The sequence below is a fragment of the Entelurus aequoreus genome, linkage group LG13 (genome assembly GCF_033978785.1).
Source record: "Entelurus aequoreus isolate RoL-2023_Sb linkage group LG13, RoL_Eaeq_v1.1, whole genome shotgun sequence".
Classification (NCBI taxonomy): Eukaryota; Metazoa; Chordata; class Actinopteri; order Syngnathiformes; family Syngnathidae; genus Entelurus; species Entelurus aequoreus.
Window position 1 is genome coordinate 29,090,860 of NC_084743.1, and position 16,697 is coordinate 29,107,556.

General features: G+C 37.6%; 1 protein-coding gene across 4 annotated transcripts in view; it reads left to right on the plus strand.

Annotated features, from left to right (window-relative positions):
- The window catches only part of cfap65 (cilia and flagella associated protein 65), a 48,400-nt gene extending 32,307 nt beyond the window's left edge, over positions 1-16,093 (plus strand). For 3 of the 4 annotated variants that reach the window (XM_062067639.1, XM_062067638.1, XM_062067641.1), the window contains 4 exons: positions 4,082-4,266; positions 4,388-4,516; positions 5,851-6,207; positions 6,289-8,270. In XM_062067639.1, coding sequence (XP_061923623.1) covers positions 4,082-4,266; positions 4,388-4,516; positions 5,851-6,207; positions 6,289-6,385 — 768 coding nt within the window. In that variant the 3' untranslated portion in view covers positions 6,386-8,270. Of the gene's footprint in view, positions 1-4,081; positions 4,267-4,387; positions 4,517-5,850; positions 6,208-6,288; positions 8,271-15,913 lie in introns of those variants that run through there. The other variant, XM_062067640.1, reaches the window with a different exon arrangement.
- The last annotated feature ends 604 nt before the right edge of the window (positions 16,094-16,697 follow it).

Sequence of the window (16,697 nt, forward strand, 5' to 3'; positions counted from 1 at the left end):
TTCTTTTTCTCCCTACCGTTGTGTATCTTATAATTAGGGCTGTCAAAGTTAACACGATATTAACGCGTTAACTATACATTTCAATAACGCCACACATTTTTTTTAACGGCCGATTAACGACTCTCGGGCCGTGCCGTAGCGGGGGAACTTGGCTGCAGTTCACTTGCTACTGATGAGCCAAAAGTGAGCAGAAATGGACAAAGAAAAGTCAACCTTATGTAAATATCAGGTTCAAAGACATGGCAAGTTGTTCTCCTGACAAGTAGGGACTATTTTTCGCCATGAGAAGAGGCAACATCCCTACACTCGTTCAGACGTGGGTGGTGCTTCCCTCCCGTGTTCAGATTACGTTAAAGGTGCAGTGATAACATAACATTTTGATTGTTACTGTGACTGCTTTAGCAAGTAAGATGACATAAAAGCTCAACAGAAATGAAAGGCGGTCGGCAGGACGTCGAAAGGAGACTTTTTTTTAATGCAAACAGTCGATCCGACATCAAAACATGTCAAGACACTTTCTCAAACCAATCACACACTATTCTGGCTTAAAAATAAAAGCGCTACACTATACATCCGGTTTAACTACGTTTAGGGTTTCTCCTTAATGTACGGGCTTCATATTAACAGCCACACTTAACAAAATAAAGTAATATAATGTATTGTAGCATAGAGAAAACAAACCAAATCTGACACTCTTTTTAGCTTTTATGGCCAATTTTATGCTAACAACAAGCCCAATTCCAACAAGTATTTCCTCCATGCACACACGCTTGCCTCCGTGCTTCACACTTAGACACACAACACGTTTTCCTCCTCCACCGACACGGTGTATTCACGGAACATGGGGAAAAATTACTACCATAACACACTGACATACAGAATCGACAGAATCTAAACAGAGTCTCTCAGAGTACAGTCACAGATAACACCAAAAATAGATGCTAGATTTGTTGCCAGTCCTTTTTATTACAGAAAAAGTGACTTAAAAGGATTATTGAAAAAAACCCCATTAATTTTTGTACATTGTACAATAAGCAGCAACAATTTAAAAATAGAACAAAACAATACTATGTAAGAAAAATATATATGTTAATACTATACTTAATATTAACAGATTTGTTTTAAATGTATATTCACATTTTTTTGCCTTTCTAAAGAATATATGCATCATAGCAAATCATTCGATGACATTATATCGACCACACCCCTAATCACGCCCCCACCGCCACAGGTATTATGCAAATTTATGGGAAACCCTGACATTATCAAAATAAAAATGTCTTACATTACGATTATGCTTTGCCAGAGATGTTTTGTAATGTTATTCTGTGATGTTTGCACCTAAATACATGCTAGTACATCAGTTGAGGGTGGGGTGGCGTGATTTTTCAGGCTGGCTGAAATATTGTAACATGTTCTGGTCGAGTCCTCAATTACAGAATTATTAGCAGGCTTAATATTACGTGTTATCATTAATAAAGAAGGTTAAAACATTGTCATGCAGAAATATTTAGCAACCCCCCTGAAAATGATCTGTCTTGGGTACACTTATTAATGATGAAAAATGGTAAGTGGGTTTTACCTGTATAGCGCGTTTCTACCTTCAAAGTACTCAAAGCGCTTTGACACTATTTCCACATTTACCCATTCACACACACTGATGGCGGGAGCTGCCATGCAAGGCCCTAACCACAAACCCTCAGGTCGCTGAAGCTCTACCAACCGAGCCAAGCCGTCTCGGCGATTAATCGCAAATATATTGAGGTAACTATGAACAAAATGCGATTAATGGGGATTCAATATTTTAATTGTTTGACAACCCTACTTATAATTAAGCCATCCACCCATTTGCTACCGCTTGTCCCTTTCAGGGTCGCAGGGGGTGCTGGAGCCTATCTCAGCTGCATTCGGGCGGAATAATTATTATAATTGATATAGTTAATAATTTGAAAGGTAATGATAATAACAGTAATAATATGGATTACATAGTAGTTATGTAAATGCAGCATGGCTCTGTGAGACCCAGACATTTGCACTCTTAACATTTTATAAACTCCCAAAGTGTAAGTGTATTGAAACAATGTAAATTGAATTATTTCCTGAATTCATGACATGATTTTATTTAACAGTATATTGTGCTGATATACTGATTTTTTTGGTCTTTAGTAAAAATATACTTTCCACTGTGTGGCCACAGAAAGCCAATAACTCACCTCCTTACCTATTTATACAGTGCTATTAAGAAATTCAAAATTTGCAAAATAAAAACAATACTTCCATGACCCTCCACATTATACTTGACATACACAGCCTGGAAAGTTGCTAGAAATTCTGGGCCCCCGAAAGAATATCAATGTGGGCCCCTCTACTCCATTCATTGCCTGTGTGTGTGCCCTAGTGTGGGCCCTAGCAGGCTCTGGGACCTTAGAATTGTTATCACCTTTCCCCCCTATACGACGGCAATAAATGCAGGTCTGTATTGAGATAATTAGGCTCTAACAAATAAATATACAATACTTCCTGAATTAGATGAATGCTTACATTATACATTTCGAAACAGGTGTTGCAATGTATTTTATAGTGCAAATGTGTTTTTTCATGGGAGTATGAGCTTTTTTCGTGGTGACACCATCGGGTGTTGCTGATCCCAATGTTGGTCGAAATAATGCGCGTAGGAATATGCAATATTTTCCGCATAAAATTTCTCTATAAATACCAGCGTTTGCGGTGAAAGTTACTTAAGCACATTTCTGCCGTAGCTCCAAAACATTTTTGTGCGCAGCAACCTTTATAAATGAAGCCCATTTACCTTTCTTTGAACCAGTTCTTCGTAGGTTTTGCTGGATGCTTGGGGTTGTTGTCCGCAATGTTCGACTATGAAAACCCCTCGGTCTTACACATTTGAAGGGAATTTACATTGTGACTCTTTAAAGGCCTACTGAAATGAATTGTTTTTATTTAAATGGGGATAGCAGATCCATTCTATGTGTCATACTTGATCATTTTGCGATATTGCCATATTTTTGCTAAAAGGATTTAGTAGAGAACATCGACGATAAAGTTCGCAACTTTTGATCGCTGATAAAAAAAAGCCTTGCCTCTACCGGAAGTAGCGTGACGTCACAGGTTGAAGGGCTCCTTACATTTCCCCATTGTTTACAATAAAGCGAGAGCGATTCGGACCGAGAAAGCGACGATTCCCCCATTAATTTGAGCGAGGATGAAAGATTTGTGGATGAGGAACGTGAGAGTGAAGGACTGGAGTGCAGTGCAGGATGTATCTTTTTTTCGCTCTGACCGTAACTTAGGTACAAGGGTTCATTGGATTCCACACTTTCTCCTTTTTCTATTGTGGATCACGGATTTGTATGTATGCTAACGACGCCATTGAAGCTAACTTAGCTACGGGACCTCGACAGAGGTATGCTAAAAACATTAGCTATCCACCTACGCCAGCCAGCCCTCATCTGCTCATCAACACCCGTGCTCACCTGCGTTCCAGCGATCGATGGAGCGACGAAGGACTTCACCCGATCATACATGCGGTCGGCGGCCCGGAGACGGAGGAAGTCAAGGTGAGGTCGACGGCTAGCGCGTCTGCTATCCGTCTCAAAAGTCCTCCTGGTTGTGTTGCTGTAGTCCGCCCCTAATACACCGATCCCACCTACAGCTTTCTTCTTTGCAGTCTTCACTGTTCATTAAACAAATTGCAAAAGATTCACCAACACAGATGTCCAGAATACTGTGGAATTATGTGGTGAAAACAGAGCTTTTTGTATTGGATCCAATGGGGTCCGAATACTTCCGTTCACTACATGACGTCACGCGCAAACGTCATCATACATAGACGTTTTCAACCGGAAGTTTTGCGGGAAATTTAAAATTGCACTTTATACGTTAACTCGGCCGTATTGGCATGTGTTGCAATGTTAAGATTTCATCATTGATATATAAACTATCAGACTGCGTGGTCGGTAGTAGTGGGTTTCAGTAGGCCTTTAACAGTTCACATACATGTGACCTGCTAGACAAAAATGTAACAACTCATGATGCACTGATTCACTCTGATTTGTATCTCCAGATTCTGCCGCCTATTAATTCCAAGTCAGCACGAGCAGAGCAGCGTGTGCAGTCTGATCATGTAAAAGTTGGGGCACGCCCTGTACCACCTCAAACTACTCTGCTGCATCTGTGTGTGACAGCACGCTCTTATCGGTTTCAGGAATTTATCAGAAATTTCCCTGACCAGTTTAATAGTCACTATAGGTAAACTACTCAGCCTGTCATATCAATGTGGATATTTAATGCATGAAGATATACCAACCCTAGAATGTTTTCTGTTGTTCATGTATAGAAATAATAGTGTAATGTGTGTTGCTCCCTAAAGGTGCTTCCTCTCTATCAAGCCTCCTTGTCCTAAAACCATGTTGTGTGATACACACCTTGATTGGCAACCTGCACAGACGCCTACTCCTGAGCGAGCCTTCCTCGAGCATGTTATCACTTCTCTACTCAGGTAACACATTCATAGAGAGACAGTAAAAGCTGTCAATTCTCAGTCAAATCCATTCTCACCTTCAGCATACGGTCCATTTTGAAATGCATTGACACTCATAAAAATATGTTTGGCTTGCTCAGGTGGACTTGTTGTCTTTTTAGAGGTCTGTTCTCAGGATTCACAATAATTTATTACAATTTTAGCATTATGATGAACTTGTGCAGCCCATTTTTCCACCAACCTTTCCAGGCTCTAGTATTACAAGGAATTTATTTACACAGGTAAAATAATTATTAGTAATCTGTGTGGTTTCTGCACCTCTCCACTGCACCTCAAAGACAAATGCTGACTCAGATCAGGCTGATGACACATAGGGATTGGTATACAGCACATACCTGCTTTTGGTGGGGGTTATATGTTCTGTGACCACCAGCAAATACACCCATCCATCAAAATGCCTCTTTTTTACACAAACCCTCCTACTATCTTGATGTTGATGTTGTCAAAGTTCAGACATTTGCAATAAAAGCAACTGTTTAACATCGAATAGCTCCAGCTACAATAATTATTTCTATCTCTCTTTGATTGCATTTGTTAACTTGCGACAAATGAAGCTAACAGGCTAAATGCACAAAACAATAATATAGGTCTAAACCCAATAATATGCCTCAGACACTCACATTTTAAATCAAAACATGTGTAGGCATTTGCCATTAATAAATAATAATGGTCTAGCCTAGGGGTACCCAAACACTTTTACTGGGAGGCCACATTGGTTAAAATAATTTGGCTATCATTTTATTGTGTGTGTGTGTTTATATATATATATATATATATATATATATATATATATATATATATATATATATATATATATATATATATATATAAATATATATATATACATATACACACACATATATAATATATAAATATATATTATATATGTGTGTGTGTGTATATGTATATATATATATATATATATGTATATATATATATATATATATATATATATATATATATATATATATATATATATATATATATATATATATATATATACATCCATTTTCTACCGCTTGTCCCTTTTGGGGTCGCGGGGGGTGCTGGAGCCTATCTATATATATATATATATATATATATATATATATATATATATATATATATATATATATATATATATATATATATATATATATTATAAAAAGATCAAGACAGCATCACAAGGGACAGGGTATAGTAACTATAAAGAAGCAGAATCTTTTCGTTCAATCGTTTTCAGTAATAACTGAAGGTAGTAATCCTTGATTAAGAAATTGTGAATATAATGTTTGACATCTTGCTCTTCCTAGGACCATACTGTATGATGAAGAATTTGCTCAGTCTCTGCTTTCTTTGGCATCTATACCTTTCACATACAACGCCCGAGCAAGCTCCTCCTTGCCTCTGCCAACACCCGAACCTCAAAATGGGCAGGAAGAGACACAAGCTTTGTTAGATATATCGGACAGCCAAGTGGACAACAAGAGCAGCGCAGGATGTTTAGGGACCGGGCTGGAAATGAAACCAGACACTGAACTTGTACCTGCTGCTGTGTGCAATGACATATTGCTCAACACACTCCAGAATCTCATGATGGAGGCTGTGAGAGGAGATTTTAACCTTACAGAGAATTCTCGGACTGATCTCTCATCATATGCCTCCCCCGGGTGAGGACACGCACATCGACAAGACTTTGTCATTCTAGCTCTAGGCAAATGTAAATGTGAAGATTGTGTCTGTATTTTTAGAACTCAGAGGTATTCCAATGACAAAGTCCAGGACGACAGAGAGACAATCCAAGACGAACAAACTCAACATGACCAACAAGCCTCACCATCTGGCTGACATCACAGATGATTAAGTACAGTTTGCCCGCATCATGTTGACGTTGCTTCAATCAGCTCGCAGTGATAATGACTCTATTGTTAGTCTTGTTTTGTGGAAACAAGTTTTAAAGGCCTACTGAAATTATTATTTTTTTATTTAAACGGGGATAGCAGATCTATTCTATGTGTCATACTTGATAATTTTGCGATATTGCCATATTTTTGCTGAAAGGATTTAGTAGAGAACATCGACGATAAAATTCACAACTTTTGGTCGCTGATATAAAAAGCCTTGCCTGTACCGGAAGTAGCGTGATGTCACAGGTTGAAAGGCTCCTCACATTTCCCCATTGTTTACAATGCGGCGAGAGCGATTCGGACCGAGACAGCGACGATTACCCCATTAATTTGAGCAAGGATGAAAGATTCGTGGATGAGGGACGTGAGTGTGAAGGACTAGAGTGCAGTGCAGGACGTATCTTTTTTCGCTCTGACCATAACTTAGGTACAAGGGCTCATTGGATTCCACACTTTCTCCTTTTTCTATTGTGGATCACGTATTTGTATTTTAAACCACCTCGGACACTATATCCTCTTGAAAATGAGAGTCGAGAACGCAAAATTGACATTCACAGTGACTTTTATCTCCACGACAATACATCGGCGAAGCTCTTTAGCTATGGAGCTAACGTGATAGCATTTGGCTTAAATGCAGATAGAAACAAAAGAAATAAACCCCTGACTGGAAGGATAGACAGAAAATCAACAATACTATTAAACCATGGACATGTAAATACACGGTTAATGCTTTCCAGCCTGGCGAAGCTTAACAATGCTGTTGCTAACGACGCCATTGAAGCTAACTTAGCTACGGGACCTCACAGAGCTATGTTAAAAACATTAGCTATCCACCTATGCCAGCCCTCATCTGCTCATCAACACCCGTGCTCACCTGCGTTCCAGCGATCGACAGAGCGACGATCATAGATGCGGTTGGCGGCCCGGAGACGGAGGGAGTCAAGGTGAGGTCGGCGACTAGCGCGTCTGCTATCCATCTCAAAGTCCTCCTGGTTGTGTTGCTGTAGTCCGCCGCTAATACACCGATCCCACCTACAACTTTCTTCTTTGCAGTCTTCATTGTTCATTAAACAAATTGCAAAAGATTCACCAACACAGATGTCCAGAATACTGTGGAATTTTGAGATGAAAACAGCTTTTTGTATTGGATTCAATGGGGTCCCAATACTTCCGTTTCAACAATTGACGTCACGCGCATAAGTCATCATACATAGACGTTTTCAACTGGAAGTTTAGCGGGAAATTTAAAATTGCACTTTATAAGTTAACCCGGCCGTATTGGCATGTGTTGCAATGTTAAGATTTCATCATTGATATATAAACTATCAGACTGTGTGGTCGGTAGTAGTGGGTTTCAGTAGGCCTTTAAAAATAATGTTCTTGTGAACACGATACAGTGGCACCTCGATTTACGAACTTTATTAATTCTTGAACATGGTTGGTAAATCAAAACGTTCATATAGTGAGGCAGAGTTAGCCTAGACAAAAGTCCATATTTTTGTAAAAGAATGCACACTTTGAAGACACAATTATGTACAGTAAAGGCCAAAAGTTTGGACACACCTTCTCATTTCAATGCGTTTTCTTTATTTTCATGACTATTTACATTGTAGATTGTCACTGAATGCATCAAAACTATGACACCTCTAAAGTGAAAACCATTTCAGGTGACTACCTCTTGATGGTCATCAAGAGATTGCCAAGAGTGTGCAAAGCAGTAATCAGAGCAAAGGGTGGCTATTTTGAAGAAACTAGAATATAAAACATGTTTTCAGTTATTTCACTTTTTTGCCAATTTTTTTTGTTAAGTACATCATCCCACATGTGTTCATTCATAGTTTTGATGCCTTCAGTGACAATCTACAATGTAAATAGTCATGAAAATGAAGAAAACGCATTGAATGAGCAGGTGTGTCCAAACTTTTGGCCTGTACTGTATATATATATATATATATATATATATATATATATATATATATATATATATATATATATATATATATATATATATATATATATATATACAGTCGTGGTCAAAAGTTTACATACACTTGTAAAGAACATAATGTCATGGCTGTCTTGAGTTTCCAATAATTTCTACAACTCTTAATTTTTTTGTGATTAGTGATTGGAGCACATACTTACGTCACAAAAAACATTCATGAAGTTTGGTTCTTTTATGAATTTATTATGGGTCTACTGTAAATGTGACCAAATCTGCTGGGTCAAAAGTATACATACAGCAATGTTAATATTTGGTTACATGTCCCTTGTCAAGTTTCACTGCAATAAGGCGCTTTTGGTAGCCATCCACAAGCTTCTGGTTGAATTTTTGACCACTCCTCCTGACAAAATTGGTGCAGTTCAGCTAAATGTGTTGTTTTTCTGACATGGACTTGTTTCTTCAGCATTGTCCTCACGTTTAAGTCAGGACTTTGGGAAGGCCATTCTAAAACCTTAATTCTAGCCTGATTTAGCCATTCCTTACCACTTTTGACGTGTGTTTGGGGTCATTGTCCTGTCGGAACACCCAACTGCGCCCAAGACCCAACATCCGGGCTGATGATTTTGGGTTGTCCTGAAAAATTTGGAGGTAATCCTCCTTTTTCATCGTCCCATTTACTCTCTGTAAAGCACCAGTCCCATTGGCAGCAAATCAGGCCCAGAGCATAATACTACCACCACCATGCTTGACGGTAGCCATGGTGTTCCTGGGATTAAAGGCCACACCTTTTCTCCTCCAAACATATTGCTGGGTATTGTGGCCAAACAGGAACATTTTTGTTTCATCTGACCACAGAACTTTCCACCAGAAGGTCTTATCTTTGGCCATGTAATGTCAGATATATAGAGGAAGTGCATGTGGGTTCACTCTCTTTAAGTCTAAGTCCACAGCCAATCCCTCTTTCTTTCCGGGCTGGTTTGTTGGCTGTTTGTAACCCATATTGAGTAAGCAAAATAGACAACAATTGGTGAATGGCGAGAAAAGAAACACGCTGAAGCACTGACAAGTGGTGACAGATAAATGGACTACATACACAGGATATGACGTAGGGGGCTCCGCCTCTCCAAAATGGCTATGTCCTGTACTCCACAGGAAGTGATGTCATTAAAACGGCAGTGACATAAGGCTTCCAGCGGCACACAAAATGAATAAATGAATGAAGCGTTCTTACACCGAGACATGGTTGGTACACAGAGACATATTTGGTAGGATAAATGTATTGTCACACTCTTACTCTTAACACACTCCATATATGGAGTAGCTATTAAACATGCTTTACAACTATACCATTCTTGCTTTTTTAGTAATAACTCAATGCACCACATACAGTTCCAGGAAATAAACCAATTAAATGTTTACTTTATCGTAAAACTATTACAGAAAAGAAAGCAAATTCAGTTGTATTATCATGAGAATCATGTTATGGCTAGGACAAGCCACATTCCACCTTTCACAATGTAATTGGAACACACACACGGTTATATATCGACCCTAATAATTAAAAATGTCACACAATTTTGTCTACTCTATGAAAATAAAATTAGACAGTGGTACAAAGTAAAGAAAACAAATAACACACTCATTTTATATTAACATTAAATTGTTTATTCATTTTCAAACTTACTGTTGCGGTGTGGTGATATGAAAAATCATCTGTTTTTGGTAAAAAAATAATAATTTTCTGCTGTAAGTAATTTTCATTTTTTTATATGAAATATACAATGGAAATGTAACCGTTTTTTAATTGTGTTATTGCTCTTCGACACTGACAAAGAAGTTTTTATTTTTATTTTTTTTTCAAAATAAAAATTAACCAATTGTTTTTATTTTTGAATTTCAATTAAAACATTCAATGAACCTAAACTTTCGCTGACCTGATCGACACCCCTGCCTCTGCTCGGTAATTAGGAAACTCACATGTTGACAGTCACCATCGGAGGAGTTTGTTTTCCAGACAGAGCTGTTGAATTGCACTCAATTGAATCATCTCATGCATTATATATACAGTCTTCGAGGGCAGGACATTATTAAAAAAAAAAAAAAAAAAAAAAAAATATATATATATATATATATATATATATATATATATATACGGTCTTCTATATCAGTGGTCCCCAACCACCGGGCCGCGGCCCGGTACCGGTCCGCAGACCGATTGGTACCGGGCCGCACAAGAAATTAAAAAAAAAAAAAAAAAACTTTTTTAAAATGTTTTATTAAATCAACATAAAAACACAATTTATACATTATATATCAACATAGATCAATACAGTCTGCAGGGATACAGTCCGTAAGCACACATGATTGTATTTCTTTATGAAAAAACAAAAAAAAAAAAAACATATATATATATATATTTTTTTTTAATTTCACAGAAAATAAATAACACAGATTAGAGGACCTTTAATATTAATTTTGTACTGGATATTTGCTTTTTTAGTTTTTAATAACGATACCTTACCTGACCGCACTGCAGTGGTACAAGTGTAACAAATGAATGTCAATTAAGTGTATGCTCTCATAATGCCCACTAGATGGCAGCATATACAAGCAAACTGGCAATAATTGCTCTCACTCTTAATGTGCTTTGATTTTCTTTTTAACGTCCGGTGCTTTGACTCCATTAAATTGGTGTCATTTTAGTAATATATTTTTGTGCAATAGGGCCGATCCTTGGCTAAATTGTGGGTCTAAGCAGAATTTTATCTGGAACCCCCCACCCCTGTGATACAACAATTGTTTCCCTTTTTTTTAATTGTTGTGAACTATTTTTATACTATTTCAATCAAACTTAAATTGAATTGGGTGCATGTTTTGGATTAAAATTATATAATGGGAAAGAAATAGTTCTATAAATAAATATTTTTTTTTAATAATAAATGTGTTATAGTTTGTCTGCATGTCAAAACGCTTGCATTCATGCTGTGTGCCACAGACGACAGTAACGATGTGGATGGACATTTGCTATTGCGGTGGTGGAGCAGAGAGGGGCTTGGTTAATTTTGCTGTAACATGTCATCTAAAGCGCCCTATCAATCATTGATTGCCGTTTTACGTGCATCTATTCATGCAACATGGGGACCCCTACTGAACGTGGGGCCCATACTCACTGCACGTGATATAAGTATGGGGCAGCCCTAGTTAGATAGATAGATACTATTCTTTTTTTTTTTTGTTCAGCAATAGAAGACACAAACAGTACATATTGAAAATATACAGACAAATTAAGGCACCTACATAAATTGGGCTTATTTAAAACAACCTAAATTCCTTTTGTACTTTTTACCATCCTCCAAGATTGTATTAAACCAATGAACTACACTATATTGCCAAAAGTCTTTGGCCACCTGCCTTAACTCTCATATGAACTTGAAGTGCCATCCCATTCCTAACCCATAGGGTTCAATATGATGTCGGTCCACCTTTTGCAGCTATTACAGCTTCAACCCTTCTGGGAAGGCTGTCCACAAGGTTGCGGAGTGTGTTTATAGAAATTTTCAACCATTCTTCCAAAAGAGCATTGGTGAGATCACACACTGATGTTGGTCGAGAAGGCCTGGCTCTCAGTCTCCGTTCTAATTCATCCCAAAGGTGTTTTATCGGGTTCAGGTCAAGACTCTGTGCTGGCCAGTCAAGTTCACAGAGGGATTTTTCTCCTGCAAATGTTTCAAACGCTGCAAGTGAAGAAGGTGTTTCCACTAGTGATGAAGACAACTCCAGGAACTCAACAATAATCTGATTGGCCATATTTGGACAAGTACATGCACTCAAGGAAAACAATGCCGACAACCTTTGTTTTTATTTGTTTAGTCTGTATTCCGAAAAACTAGTAGCTTACTACATTTTCCAAGTAGCTTGCCCAACGCCGCAGATTTGTACCAAAACTGTTTTTAGTATTAAATGATATCATACTTTATTGTGTCTAAACAGTAAATTGTAGAAATATTATTATTTTAATAATACAAATTATTACTATTATAAGTAGTAATGCCAATACTTCTCATTAACGTTGTGGAAGTCGCTTCCTAGCGGTCCTACTGACAGACACTTCACAGGAGCCAAGCGTGACGTTTTTAACAAAGTTTTAATGCACATAGGTTTTTAGCAAAGTCTTTCTTCCGCAGAACGTGACCTTTCAGTCACGTCCGTATCCTCTCTCTCTTCCTGCTCCCGGCCGCTCATTGTTAAAGACAACAGATGATTGGATTAACACGTACCACCTGTATAATCGAATCACCTGCCAGCTGTGTCTCACCGTCAGCACTGCCACGCCCCCGTCTGACGGTGCTCTGTCCTCAGCACCATGGACAGAGGCGGTGACCTTTGCTCCTGCAGGCAGCGCTGGTAACATCTCCCTCCACAAACGTGTTATTTATTAATGGTAACAGGGTCCATCATTACATTGCACCAACAATGTTGTATAAAAACACTAAAATGTAGCACTGTCAACTGGTACAACACGACTTCCATATAGTAAGTATTCCATTTTAAACATCAACAATCACAATTCAAGTCGTGTAAATGATATCTTCAGCTCAATTCTGATCACCCGAGCTTGGTTTATGAACTATAAAGCAAAAATAAACCATTATTTATTATATTATCTTGTAATTTCGCTGCCTTTTTTTACATCATGGCCAGGTGACTACAGATGAAAACTAGCCTTCTGGCTAATTCTGGCTTTTTTAACCATGTGTAGTCATGTGTTTTATGAAATTGCATTGTCCCCTTTGAAATAAACTAATATTAATTCAAATAAATTAATCCAAACACAATAAATCATGCGAAACAAAACAAAAGTACTTCCAACAAATAAAACACATTTTAGACATGGAGAAACAAAACAGTTTTTCAGTCTCCATAGATTAACATGTCTGATATTTATTTTTTCTGATGGAACTCTTAAATTGTAAAACAAGCAACCTTACATTTAGACGACATTAGCTTTTTCAGTGCACAAATATTGCAATCCAAACCTTAAAGCAGATGATCTCTCAAAGAGAGCAAAATAATTGTGTAAAACTTGCTGCTGCTTATGGCTGGGATTTTCAACTACATAATGCAGAGAGCCACAGTTTCAAGGGCTCAGGGGCCGGATATCGAAATTTGGATATTTTGTCAGAGAGTGCCTCCGCAGGTTATATTCCTTTGAGACTGCGTTTGCTGAATTGCAAAGTAAACACATCAAATTTCACACTGCACTGTTAATAAGTTAATTATTCTACCATCGTTACTCGTTTCCAGCGTGTGCAGCTCGACAGACAGTCGACAGCATGAAGAAACAGAAGCTCCAGAAGTTTTGTTGACGATTGGTGTTCCATCTTTTGAAGTCTTTTCCTTCATCAGTTTTTTTTCTTCCTTTTATTTAGGTTTGTAAGACTGAAAATATAAACATAAAATAAACATTACAAAAGTATAACGCCCATTGTGTATTTCGCATGAATGAAATATAAGGTTTTAGTATTAATACGTTCACACAATAAACTACAGATGTTTACGCATAGAGAAATTAAACATCCACAGCAAACATTGCACATGTGGCTCAACACAATTAAACCTAAGGTGTAGCATGATCGCCCTCTACTGGTCAAATTCAGCGCTACATGTATTAAATGAGCTTCGATCACCAGAGTTAGACTTAGACTTAGACAAACTTTATTGATCCACAAGGGAAATTGTTCCACGCAGTAGCTCAGTTTTAAAGGATGGAAAGGGTAATGCAGGTATTCAGTAGACTAAAAATGTACCATAGTAGCAATATAAAATATATATGTAATATTTACATATTAGTATATAATGTATACTGATATATTATTATATTTTTATATAATATATACAATATACAACAAATCCCAATTACCATGTACAATATCTTACAGTCTTACAATCTCAGACAAAAAAAACAACACAACCACAAATATAAAAGACAGCAGGAAGTCAGCAATTTCAATACATTCATGCTTTGTTCAGTCTTTTTTCAAAAGTCAGATTTTCGTGATTTACTTAGATTTTTTTCAGGGTCGATAGTGCCATCATCTTCTACTCACCCACAGCTGCTTCATTGTGACATTACCTCCCAGGGAGTGATCAAGGTGATGGGTCAAATGCAGAGGACAAATTTCACCACACCTAGTGTGTGTGTGACAATCATTGGTACTTTAACTTTAACTTTAACATATGCCTTGCTATTGCCCCCCGCGGGGTGGCTGAAGTACTGCGTGCATGGGCAACCCTAGTTCGAATAGTTTCATCAAGCCTATTTGGGTGATGTTCGGCAGGCCAAATTAAAAGCTTTGGTGGGCCGGTTGCTCCAGTTAAATAGGCCTGGTTTATGTGTTTCACAGACAGAGGGTGGGGAATTATTGCTGAAAAAAATTAAATACAGGAAAATAAAGAAAAACAAACTCAGTAGTGTCTATACTGTAACTGTAATACCATAAACCTTAACTATGACATAATGCAACATTCAGTGCAATACAGGGCAATTACAGACAATTCTGCATCTGGTTCAAGTCCCTAAACCAGGGGTCGGCAACCCAAAACGTCGAAAGAGCCATATTGGACCAAAAATACAAAAAACAAATCTGTCTGGAGCCGCAAAAATTTAAAAGCCTTATATAAGTTTTATAATGAAGGCAACACATGACGTAAGTGTCTATATTAGCTATAATAGCCTACTATCAAAATGACTATGTGTCTTAGGCTGAAGCAAATCTTCGTTTTTTTTAATGTAATATTTATTCTACACATTTTTACAACATTAGAAACCATTAGTAAATCAGAGACTACTCAGAAGGTGAAATAAATCCTGGAAATTACTGGCTTTTAATGGCCAAAGGTATAGATGTGTGTGTCCAAGTTAAAAGAAACGGTAGGCTGTCTTCTTTTAATAGATTTATTACAATCTTTGGCAAGCTAGGTAATGTTTGCTGTGGTCTGGAACAACGTGGCACACAAACAACTATCTGAAATCCAGCCTATATCACATACAGATAATGTGTCATGAGACATGCAAATATAAATGATATACAAAGAGGGAAAAAAAGAAGGATATTAAATGAGCTCAAATATACCTACAAATGAGGCATAATGATGCGATATGTACATACAGCTAGCCTAAATAGCATGTTAGCATTGATTAGCTTGCAGTCATGCACTGCCCAAATATGCCTGATTAATACGCCAGACAAGTCAGAAACATCAACAAAGCGCACCTATGTGCATTTGCGCACAGTATAAAACATTTGGTGGACAAAATAAGACAAAGAAGAAGTGAAAGATTTTACATGTAGAAAAACTGTTGCGTCACAGTCGACACTATGGTGGGTTCGAGAACCGCCGAAATTAGTAGGACCCCCGCCCTAAACAATACCCAGTTCCCGCCATGACAAATTGAACATTTTTAGTAAGTTTCAAAAAGTTTGCTTCGAAGAATACATAACTTTTTCTTTTTTTTTTTTTCAGAAACTCAACTTTCTGGTGCCATCTTTTATGACTGATGATGTACTCATGTGCAAGCAAAGCTTGTTCTCAATGCCATTTGTCTGAACGCCATATTTCCATTTTCTCCCTTCCAAGAGATTTTCTTGGCCACGCTATCACAACAAATGTGTGTCTGGATGTTCCAGGTAACATGCTTGATGTCCTTTCCTCCAGTGGAACCCAGGTCATTAAAAACAAAGACAAATTATAGCAAAAAATGGTATGTTTTTTTATTGCATCACTGAAAATGTACTTACAATTTTAGAGAGGCTTGAATGTCAAGTCAAGTCAAGTCAAGTCAACTTTATTTATATAGCACATTTTCAACAACTGTTTAGATTGCACCAAAGTGCTTTACAGGTTAAAAAAGCATGGAGCAAACAAAAAACAAACAAACAAAAAACCAACAACAAAAAAAACAACAACTAAGCAAAACAAAAAAAACAAACAAACAAAGAACATAAACAATGAGTGTGCTAAACAAGACAATGCAAATGCAATACGGTAAAAGGGGTCGAATAAAAAGTTTAAAAAATTTGCAGAAAAAAAAAATAATAATAATAATAATAATAAAAGTGCTACAAATTGAAAAATACAACTAAAGCGAAGGGGTAGGGAGGGGGGGGGACTAGAAATGGTGGCCTAGTGGGCGGACTCAGCTCGGGTCAAAGGCCAGCGAGAAGAGGTAGGTCTTAAGGAGGGTTTTGAAGACCCCCAGGCTCCGGGCTGACCTAATGTGGAGGGGAAGGCTGTTCCAGAGCTTAGG